The sequence below is a fragment of the Hyperolius riggenbachi genome, chromosome 7 (genome assembly GCF_040937935.1).
Source record: "Hyperolius riggenbachi isolate aHypRig1 chromosome 7, aHypRig1.pri, whole genome shotgun sequence".
Lineage (NCBI taxonomy): Eukaryota > Metazoa > Chordata > Amphibia > Anura > Hyperoliidae > Hyperolius > Hyperolius riggenbachi.
Window position 1 is genome coordinate 211,114,525 of NC_090652.1, and position 12,206 is coordinate 211,126,730.

At 46.4% G+C, this 12,206-nt stretch overlaps 1 protein-coding gene across 2 annotated transcripts in view; it reads left to right on the forward strand.

Moving 5' to 3' along the window:
* The window catches only part of KIAA2012 (KIAA2012 ortholog), a 331,067-nt gene that overhangs the window by 170,457 nt on the left and 148,404 nt on the right, over window positions 1-12,206 (forward strand). For both annotated transcript variants that reach the window (XM_068245108.1, XM_068245109.1), the window contains exon 12: window positions 543-611. In XM_068245108.1, the coding sequence (XP_068101209.1) occupies window positions 543-611 (69 nt within the window). The remainder of the gene's footprint in view (window positions 1-542; window positions 612-12,206) is intronic.

Here is a 12,206-nt window from a genome sequence, read left to right on the forward strand (position 1 = left end):
TAGGCACAACTATGTACAGTCACCTACAATAATGCATACTGTACAGGGCAATGTCTAGTCCTCCCTCTGCACAGGCAAGATAGGGGTCTACTGACATCCCCCACACCACCCCTTCCGTCTCCCCAGCTTTATGGCTATTGCTACACCTGTTTTGTATGCCAAGTGTGAACACAGCCATAAAAGGCCCAATGTGCCACTGAATCCTGCTAATCCTTATCTGCAAATGTAAGCTGAATGTATGATTGCCTTTTCAATTGAGATCAGAACATGTTGGAATGAAAATAGTTTGATTATACTGTTCACTGCTACGTTTTCACAGCAGCACTTGTTGAAAAAAAACAAATTATAAAATGTTTTATTTCATTCAGCTTACACAGCACATTGCAACCTGCTGGAAGCTTGTGTGGCCAGTTCTCCTTAACAAGCAGTGATCATTAATTGTGAAATGTGTAATCAGTGTTACATGAATGATGGTACTTAAGTGCAAAGTTTAATTAAGTGCAATGTCCATTAAATACACACCTTATCTGTGTGACTTCTAGATTGCCTTCCAGTGGAATCTGCAGGTCAGGAAGAACAATGGCCTGGCAGCCAGCAGGATTCAGTAAAAGGTAAGATACCCTGCAGGGTGCAGTTAACTGCCTATCAGGGGGGAAGTCTGCTAACTGATAGGCTGACTCAGTGACACATTGTTTATAAATGCATCATTATTTGATAGCTCACATGTTCCCCTGAAAACCCACTCAGTCAATTAACTGTTGTATGGCTTGGCTATTGCTTAAAGTGTGAAGTGGCACCTAATAAATATGTGTCCTGTGATTACTTCTAGCAGTGATATTCACTTTGAGAGCAGATTTTAAAGGCACATTTTTCTCTGCCACATTTAGCTGTTTCAAGTTAAGTTTAAAAAAAATGTTTCCTGGATGTTATTTTTTGTGTATTTTTTGTGTCTGAATATTATTTAGCGCATAGCTCCCAACTGTCTCTCTTTTAAAGGGACAGTCCCTCTTTGGGAGCCAATTTCCTCTGTGCCTCTTTATTCCTTATTTGTCCCTCTTTCAAGACCGATGCACTGATATGTATTAATATATATTTTGTTTTGTTTTTTTACTGAAAAATATGTTTAACTCTAAATTTTATTCCCATCAATTAAATTGTTATATTTCTTATTTTCAAATGTTAAAATTAAGACATAATAATGTTGATAGAAAGGACCAGATTGATTCTGAGTTCTTTGTGATACGCATTGCGAGGGGGTTTGGTGGGCGTGGTTAGAGGTGTGACTGGGGTGTGTTTTAAAGAGTCCCTCTTTCTTACCTTAAAATGTTGAGAGGTATGTTTAAAGGGACTCCGAGCAGTGCAGAAACTATGGAAAGATGCATATCATTTCGAAGCTCTCTTTCTCCTCTTTCCAATGATATATAAACCGCCGCCCTACGCCTTTTAGTTTTCGCTATTTTCGCAATCGAAATTGCAAACGCTGCAATTTCTATTGCAAAAATAGCAAACACTAAAAGGCGGAGGGTGGCGGTTTATATATCATTGAAAAGAGGAGAAAGAGAGCTTCAAAATGATATGCATCTTTCCATAGTTACTGCACTTTTTGGAGTCCAGCATATTATTACACAGGACGACACTTTCCCCAGTGTCGACTGCTCCATTCAGCACAATGCAATGAAATACAAGGAACCCAGGGGGATATAATTACAAATATCATGCCGGTAGGTGTGAGGATATAATTAATTAGTCCATGCCTTTAAGCATACCCACAGGCACTGCTCGGGGTCCTTTTAACAGAGAAATATTTACTAGAGAACGAGACCATAATCAAGTTTGGAAACGCTTGTATTTTTAAAAGGGACCCACGGTGAGAGGGATATGGAAGCTGCCACATTTATTTCCTTTTAACCACTTGAGGACCGCAGTGTTAAACCCCCCTAAAGACCAGGCCATTTTTCAATAAATAGGCCACTGCAGCTTTAAGGCCTCGATGCAGGGCCGCACATGTCAGCACACAAGTGATTACTCCCCACCCCTTTTCTCCCCACCAATAGAGCTTTCTGTTGGTAGGGTCTGATCGCTCCACCAATGTTGTTGTTTTTTTTTGTCAATATTTAATGTATTATTTCTTTAAATAAAATTCCCTATTTTTTATTTATTTTACATACCCCTCCCTTCTCCCGTCAGCCAATCACTGTGTTCGGCTGTCATAAGCTTCAGCCTATGACAGCGGATCACCCCTGAGCCTACCAGGGGGACAGCCGTGTCCCCAGTACAGCGCTGCCTTAGATCGCAGCACTGTACGGAGTAAAAAGACAGCGGTTTCGCCGCCTAACAGTCTCCTAGCGGCGATCAACGCTGGGAAACTGATGGTGAAGCGGAGTTCCGTCATTCAAGTGGGGATGCACACGCATCGGTGTGTGCGATCCCCTGAAAACTCCGCCCCCAGGACTGCATGCCAATTAGGGTTAGGTGGTCCTGGGGCGCGTCCACGACAATTGGCGTGGATCTGTCGTATAGCGGTTAAACAATACCAGTTGCCTGGCATTCCGCCTGATCCTCTGCCTCTAATACTTTTAGCCATAGACCTTGAACAAGCATGCAGCAGATCAGGTACTCTGAGTCGGCTAACTCAGGTTTTACTGGATTAAAGAGACTCTGTAACAAAATTTTCAACCTTATTTCTTCTATCCTATAAGTTCCTACACCTGTTCTGATGTGGTCTGGATTACTGCAGCCTTTTCTAGTTGCACTGTCTCTGTAGTATATCTAATCTTCTTTTCTTTGTCTAGCTTTGTGGACCCAGGGAGGAATGGGCTGCCTCTGTTGTAATGAATACAAGTTATGCAAGCCCCCTCCAGGCTCATTCCTGTGTGCTTTGTTTATTCCTATGATGCAGTTCGGGAGGCTGAGGAGGGAGAGAACTGCTTGTCACATGCTTAGAAACAGTGAGAATACTAGACCGGAGTGCAGATAATTAACTTGTAGTATACTGTAACATTATATATATATATATATATATATATATATATATATATATATATATATATACACACACAAACACACCTCACACCCCACACCTCACACCACACACACACACACACACACACATTTACACACATATACACACATATACACAAACATCACTTCCTGGTTAGTGGCCATGTTTTTTGTTTGTAAACACTGCCTAAAACTGGCGATTCAAAGTCAGGATTATGGCGGGGAGCGGCGGAAGCGGAAAAGAGGGATCCAGGAGATCACAGTGACTCGATTGGTATGTTTTTTTATTGTACAAATCGGACAGTACAGATTCTCTTTAACCATATGCTTGTTCCAGGGTTTTGACCAAGATCAACAGGACTGCCAGGCAACTGGTATCGTTTACAAGGAAATAAATATGGCAGCCACTCACCTTGGGTTCCCTTTAAGTAACAAAGTACAGCCATACTCTACATTTAATTGTTTACATACATAAAAAAAAACATGATAAGATTGAAAATCTAAGATATTTATTTTTATGTAAGTACAAAAAATTGCAAAATCTCACCTTTCTGGCTATTTTGCCTTTCTCAATTTTAGGAACCATGTTTATTCCTGTTACTGACCTCCTCTCATATCATGTCACACAAACTACATCTTCTGCCCTCCAGACGTCACATGACCTTTAGTGGCCGCCACCCACCTCTTCCACTAGCTTAACTATGCAATGCAGATAATAATCACTCAAAATAATCATTTTGGGTGACATCCATGACTGGTATACAGAAATGATTGTAGATATTCTGGCTGTTCTGTCCTACGTAGAGGTGCGGGTACACACAGCCAGTTTTCTATTTTGAGCTGCGACAGGAATTACAATAGAAGTCAGCAATGGGTTTCCCAACTTTGCCAATCTGAAGAGGAAACTGTTGACCTTAGAGGACACCCTTATACACACTAGATTGCTACCTAAAATGTTTACAATTGTGCAAGTTCAGCAAAATAAACTCTAGTGTGTGCGCTGGTTAACCGCTCCCTCTTTTCTATGCTTCACCTCTTTTTCCTGTGCCCAGCACTAACTATACATGCCATGACTCTCTCCATTCCCCTGACAGCCCTTAATTTCTAGCTACACCTAACCAGAAAGTGCCCCTGAATCGGGAAAGGGGGGGGGGAGCGTGATTCAGAACTGTGCAGAAACAAGTTCTGAACGGTGCATGCACAGCCAAAGTAATCATCCATTAAACTCGCGTATGCGCAGCTCAGAATTCCTATGGCATGCTCTGGAATAACTTTCAGGAGGCTGTGGAGATAAAGGACTGGACACGGGGAACGGAAAGGACCCCTAGAACAATGAGCAGCATCTGACAACTCAGGAGGGGGTAATATAGCCCACTATGGACTACAGTTTTTTTTTCATTGATTCAGGGCTGGTTTCCACTGGGGTGCTGCATCCATTTCCAAATCAGGCATGGCACCCATGCTTTTGCGAATCCTGCTGCGGAAAACTACACCATGCCGTCCGAATCACAGGCATGCAATTCGGATGGAAGACTATTGACTAAATAGGCAGCGTTTCCATATCCGACTCACATGCGGGGAAATTCTACGTATTTGGATGTGCCAGATACGGGCCTTCAGGGACGAAGCAGGTGGTTTCGGAACCCGGCCTAAACCAGACGCCCCATAGCTGTGCTGTGCGAGGTGCGTAAGTGTAATTCGGTTCTCCGGCGATCACTGGACCCTGAATTACACCTCCCTCCAAGTTGCGACTTCTCGGAGGGGAAATAGTATTTAACGCCGCCGGGGAGTTTAGCTGGAGGTAGGGAGAGCCATCATTCGGCTCACCCTGCGCCCAACTCACTGACGGCGTAATAATGCGTACACCTCAGGGGTACTTTAAAAGCCTCTCCCCACCCCACCACTATATCTATCCCTAAGCTAACTTTTCATCTGACCCGACATCAGAGATTAGAGTTTAGAAATCTTTAACTGAGCATCTCGATATGTTCCTGGCTCTAAATTCACCAGGCAGATGCACCACGTTCTTAGAAATCAATCAGTTATTGGGGTAATGCACAACCATGGAGTTTTATATATCTTACCACATGGACTCCAGTCACCATTTTTCTGGTGACAGGCAGGGAGTCCTGTGTGTAGCTTATTGTGTTGCATTTACAACATCTTAAAGAGAACCTGAACTGAAAATAAAAAGTCAAAATAACCATACACAGACCCTTCCAATATTGGTTCCCTCCTCTCAGCTGTCCAAACTCCAATCTGCCTTCTCCAAATTTGTTTGGAACCACAAACGACCGAGACTCCGAGCTTCAGTTCTCCTATCCCCCAGAGAACAGGGAGGATTAGGACTACCCCATCTCAGATACTATTACCAAGCAGCTCACCTGCGTCAGCTGAGAGAATGGTCCAAACTCACAGTATATACCAAATGGGGCCTCATTGAGGCAGTCAGTACTCTCCCCACCACCCTAGCCTCTCTGATATGGACAGACTCCCCTCCTAAACTACCCTCAACCCAACACCTACCTACCATAAACTTCACCCTCCAAATTTGGCGATCAACATCTGCCACAGCTGGCTTAAAATCTTCCCCCTCCCCTCTAATGCCAATCCTAGGCAATCCGGCTTTTCGCCCTGGACTATCCAAAGGTTTTATGAATAGATGGCTTGGCCTAAAACTTTTTAATCTACTTGACTGGAAGAACCCACTCACGGGGTCGATTCTGCCTAGTTCTACCCTAGAAGATAGAATTCCCCCTACCCCTATACACACTTTGGAGCATATCCAAATACGACATTTCCTCCAATCTACATTACGGGATTCACCCTCCATACCATCTTTTACTCCCTTTGAACATATATGCGATTCACAGGGATACCAAAAAGGTTTGATTTCGCAGATTTATCACCTGCTACATACTAAATCGGGTCTTTCCACCCCAGATCATCCATATATGTCCAAATGGGCCTCAGCTCTTTCTCAGCCAATTCAAATAGAGGACTGGGAGGAGATCTGGGAGAATGCCAAACACTCTTCAATGTGTATACAAATACGAGAGAATATCTATAAAATTTTATTCAGATGGTATCTCACTCCTGACAGATTATCGAAAATCTTCCCAGATTCCTCCCATCTCTGCTGGAGGGGCTGCAATCAAAAAGGAACTCTAGAACATATTTTTTGGTCCTGTCCCTTGATCTCCCCACTATGGACCGAGGTTCAGCACCTCATCCTAACAAAAACAGGCGTACTAGTGCCCCCAGACCCTCTCTACATGATCCTGGGTAAACCCCCCCCTGACACTCCAAGACATACCATACGTCTGATCACCCACATTCTAACAGCAACACGCCTGGCAATAGCCACTTACTGGAAAAACATTGCCCCCCCAACACTAACAGATGTCAACCTTAAGATAGAATGGACTAGGGAAATGGAGCAAATGACTGCATCTTTAAGAGGCACCGAATCGCACTTTCACAAGGTTTGGAACCCCTGGAACCTACTTTCCCCTGACCTCATGCCTCCCTAATATCCATTGGGAATTTTAGTTCATCACTCAACCCAACCTCTCTCAACCTCATGGAGGACTCCTGACTCGCCCTATACTAGGCCTCTCATCCCATCATCTCCTACTCCTTAAACCCTTGCACTCACCCTCTTCAATCTCCACTCCGCATGTAGGCCACTAGAACTCTTTCCACGCTCAACACTCATAGGCCTACACTGATATAGCCATCAATCACTGGTGTAACACGTTTTAGTTTATTTGTATTGATTCTTTGGTTAACAGAATCTGCATGTTCTTGATCGTAGACTATAACTACCTAGCTTTTAATGTTATATACTTGTCACCACATAAGCTGGACAGGATCGTCCTGGTACCTCGACTCCGGTCAAGATATCCACACTCTTTAATCCTACTCAAATAGACTCTTGAATTATATGGAGTCCTCTCCCTCCCAATAACTGATTACTTTATGTCTATAATCGAACCAGTGATAATCTATGCTTATGATCTTGTCTACTACTGAAACTTATACTAGCTGTTCGGTGTTGAGTAATGTTCAATCTTTGTATGTTTAAAAACTTTTCAATAAACAAAAGTATAACAAAAAAAAAAATAACCATACACAGGTCATACTTACCTCCAGTGTAGTCTACTTTCTCCTCTCCTGCATCCCATTTGTCCACTGTGATCAATGGTTTTCTCCGTCCTCCATTTTAAAATAACCATTACCCGCTAACAGCTTCCTGGTCAGCACACTGTTAGGCCCGGTTCACATTAGCGGTTTCCATCCGGAATCGCCGTGCCGGAGCCGGACCGCATGTAGAACGGACGGAACGGACGCACGGCATAGCAATGAAAGTCTATGCGTCCGTTCACTTTCGTCCGGACCGGATCCGGACTCCGGCGTAAGACCCAACATGCGCTATTTTTTGGTCCGGCTCCTCCGGCAGCCGTATCCGGAGCGGAGCCGGACTGTTGCATCCGGCCAATACAAACCAATGAGAACCGGAGAGTGCACAACACACTGGCTATAAAAACCGGACGTTCTACCCCACTTCCTATGCTTTTTCTATGGTATAGTGGCCATTTTGGATGGGGACCACATGGGCCCAGCGTTCACAGAGTGGAGCAGCAGTGATTTTATGCTGGAGCTGTTTGGCAGCAACATGTCCTACGATCTGTCTGATAACGAGGGGGTGAGGCCCTACACAGCAGAAGACCTCATCCTACAGGTGCAGCAGATACCAGCCCTGTGGGACAAGGGGGATGCGGACCACAGCAACGTCAAGAAATGCAGAGGCCTGTGGAAAAAAATTGCCAAGCTGTATGTGGAGGGCTTTGATAACTTGAGCAAGAGACAGCAAGGCACAGAGGGTATGTTGACTAGAAGTGTTTGGGGGGGCTTGTGGTTTTGTTTGCTTGTGATGTATTCAACTTTTGCTATTGATTTGTGTCACCGACGTGTTGCTCATCCACCTGTGGCCCACCCACCTGTTCCCCACCCACCTGTTCCCCACCCACCTGTACCCCACCTGTGATGTATCCAACCCACCTGTGATGTACCCCATCTGTGATGTATCCCACCCACCTGTGATGTACCCCACCTGTGATGTATCCAACCCACCTGTGATGTACCCCACCTGTGATGTATCCCACCCACCTGTACACACCTATGATGTATCCCACCTACCTGTACCCCACCTGTGATGTATCCCACCCACCTGTATCCCACCTGTAATGTATCCCACCCACCTGTACCCTACCTGTGATGTATCCCACCCACCTGTGATGTACCCCACCTGTGATGTATCCCACCCACCTGTACCCCACCTGTAATGTATCCCACCCACCTGTACCCCACCTGTGATGTATCCCACCCACCTGTGATGTACCCCACCTGTGATGTATCCCACCCACCTGTACCCCACCTGTGATGTATCCCACCCACCTGTACCCCACCTGTGATGTATCACACCCACCTGTACCCCACCTGTGATGTATCACACCCACCTGTACCCCACCTGTGATGTATCACACCTGTGATGTATCCCACCCACCTGTACCCCACCTGTGATGTATCCCACCCACCTGTACCCCACCTGTGATGTATCCCACCCACCTGTACCCCACCTGTGATGTATCACACCCACCTGTACCCCACCTGTGATGTATCACACCCACCTGTGATGTACCCCACCTGTGCACATAAAACATACACAATGACCAATTATTAAACAACAATTTATTTTAAAAAATTAACACATTTTAAATCACTTAAAAACTTGAAACTACAAAATATACACATTTTAACAAAACATATTAAAAACCAAACATTCACCCTCGTCCAGGTGGTGTGTTAAAATAAAGTCTCAGTCGGTCCCTGTTCCGCAGTGACACTACTCTTGGCCTGGTTGCATACCTCCTCAGGGGCATTAGTGGAAGCACATTCGGGGGTTCCGGAGTCTCTCTTTCCTCCTGCCGCACAAAGTTGTGGAGGATGCATGCTGCCTTCACCACGACAACTGCGTTGGCCGGTTTCAGCAGCATGGGCGTGTGGAACACCCTCCACTTTGACACCAGGATCCCAAATGTGCACTCCACCATTCTCCTTGCACGGCTCAACCGAGCATTGAAGTGTAGCTGGCTGGCATCAAGTCCCCTGTCTGGGTACGGACGCATTACATGGTCGGACAGGGCGAAGGCCTCGTCCCCCACAAACACATAGGGGTAGGCCGGTGCCCTTGTCCCAGGCCAGGGTCTGTCACGGGGGAGACGCAGTCTGCCTTCCTCCATCAGCCGGCAAAGGGTCGTACGCTGGAAAATTCCAGAGTCATTGGAACTACCGTACGACCCTACGTCCACGTACACAAACTTGTAGTCCGCATCTGCCACTGCCATTAGAACAATGCTAAAGTATTTTTTGTAGTTGAAATAATGGCTGCCACTCCCCACGGGTTTCTGAATACGGATGTGTTTCCCATCCAGTGCGCCAACACAATTAGGAAACTTGCACTCGGTCCAGAAGCCCTGGGCGATCTCCTCCCATTTCTTGGTGTCTGGCACTGGCATGTATCTGGCCCTCAGTCGCGTCCAAATGATCCTCGAAGTCCTCACGACGATGCCTGCCACCGTGCTCTTCCCAATACGAAATGTCACATGTAGCGATGTATATGTTTGTCCAGTTGCCATGTACCTACGAGAGAAATAATCAAAATCAATTTTTCATGTCGTTACAGGAGAAAGGTTCAAGACAAGGTGGCGCAATATGCGTGATGCCTACGTGAAATTTCTACGCAGGAAAAAACTTGCCGAAAGAAGTGGCAGTGGCGGGGGAAAGCGCCTAAAGGAATACCAATTCGCCAAGCAATTATCTTTCATAAATGCAAGCTTGGAACCTAGACTGTAAGTACCACTACTGTGGCCAGGAACTGAGAACTCATTGTAGCAGACAACTACCATGACTTCGTACATGTATTGCTATAAACTGCCCTCAATTCCCATGGCTTTAGCAAACTTTTCTCAAAAGCTTTATCAAACGTTTGGTACAAACGGTTGATAAAGTGTTTGATTAGTGTTTGCTAGCTCTGTGAATTGACGCCACATGCTGTTTGGCAAACCAATAAATATTGTTTTTATCTACAGGACTGAAGACAATTTTGAGCAAGAGGAACCGACCCAGGAGGCACGCTTCAGCAGTGAGGAGAGCTTGGTGGATGATGAGGTCGCCGATGTGACTTATTGCCCCGAGGAGAGGAGTAGGAGGAGGGAGTCCTTCCCTATCGAAGCTCTCGACTTTGATGATGACTTGGGCGAAGAGAGCTGTGATTTGCAGGTTGCAGGACCGAGTGTGGCAGAAGCTGCACCTCCACAATCGACCAGTATGGAAGCTCCAGAGGACTAAGAGCAAAGAGAGGCGCACAGAGAGACTGCAGCACAACCAGCGCGCAGGGCAACCCCGACGCAGGCCAGAGGACGGGAAGATGCTACCACCCCACCAGTGAGGCGTCGAGGTGCCCTCCCCCCAACAAGAAGGGAGACAGAGTCCGAGATGTCCGGAGCTGTCTCCAGACTTCTCGGGATTATGCAGAGCCACCAAACTCTCATAACCCGGCAGTTGCAAGATGGGGACAGGGGCCATATCATGGAGCAGTACAAGGCCCACATCAGTTCACTGCAATGTGAGCTCGAAGCTGTACATGGGCACTACAGGGACGAGCTTAAAATGATGTATGAGATGCACAGAGGAGAAATCGACCAACTGCGTGCGCAGCATCATCAGTCGGTGGGCCAGCTGCAGAACATGATGCAGCAAATGCATCAACAAAGTAAGGAACTGCTGAAATTGCAGGCACACCCGTGTTTTCACACTGTGATGTCTCTACTACCGTATTTGGAAAAGGTGCCTTCCCAAAACATGATGGCGTGCCATTCCACTTTGCTGGAGGCGATCAAACAACACATGGACACGCCATTGCTCCAACCACCAATTTTTAGACCCCCACAACCTACAGTGGTGCCCCCCTGGCAATCTTCATCACAGATGTACACTGGCTACAGAGGCAGTCAATATGGACCGCCGCTGTCAGGGTCCAGCTCATCCACGACCAGCACCCAAGAAAGTCCGGATTTCCAGGCAGCAACTCCCACCTTCTCTAGTAGTGGTGTCGATACAATTTGAAAAAAACAGTCATATTGTTCCTGGACATGCTCCTCTGAATATCTCCGAACTTCGGAGGAAGGATACCATCCCAGGGCTTTTTAGCCCAACCTTTTCCCTGCCCCAAATCCTTCAACCAAGGTTCAGAGGTGTTCAGATGACCATGTCAGGGTACTTTTGTTTTTGCTGGACTTGAACGTTAGGGCCTGGTGTCCCCGAAAGACACTACCTGGGTCACAACCTTGTGCCTGTTGCACTGCACCTGTAGTCCTGCACCTGTGCCTTTGGTTCCTCTTGCTCCTTACTTTGTTGTTGTCCCTAACCACTTGCACAAGACCCTTGGAACCATGGATGAAGGACACCTTGACTGGTCGGTGAGAGGCATAGCCTTTTCACTGACCTGTGTCCTTGATCCATGGCCCAGAGGGTCATGTGCCAGTGGTTAGGTTTTAAAAGCACTAATTTAGGGCCTGGTGTCCCCTAAAGACACTACCTGTAGTCCTGCACCTCTGCCGTCGGTTCCTCTTGCTCCTCACTTTGTTGTTGTTCCTAACCACTTGCACAAGACACTTTGAACCATGGATGAAAGACACCTTGACTGGTCGGTGAGAGGCCTAGCCTTTTCACTGACCTGTGTCCTTGATCCATGGCTCAGAGGGTCATGTGCCGGTGGTTAGGTTTTGGAAGCACTAATTTAGGGCCTGGTGTCCCCTAAAGACACTACCTGGGTCACAACCTTGTGCCTGTTGCACTAGACCTGTAGTCCTGCACCTCTGCCGTCGGTTCCTCTTGCTCCTCACTTTGTTGTTGTTCCTAACCACTTGCACAAGACACTTTGAACCATGGATAAAGGACACCTTGACTGGTCGGTGAGAGGCCTAGCCTTTTCACTGACCTGTGTCCTTGATCCATGGCTCAGAGGGTCATGTGTAGGTGGTTAGGTTTTGGAAGCACTAATTTAGGTCCTGGTGTCCCCTAAAGACACTACCTGGGTCACAACCTTGTGCCTGTTGCACTAGACCTGTAGTCTTGCACCT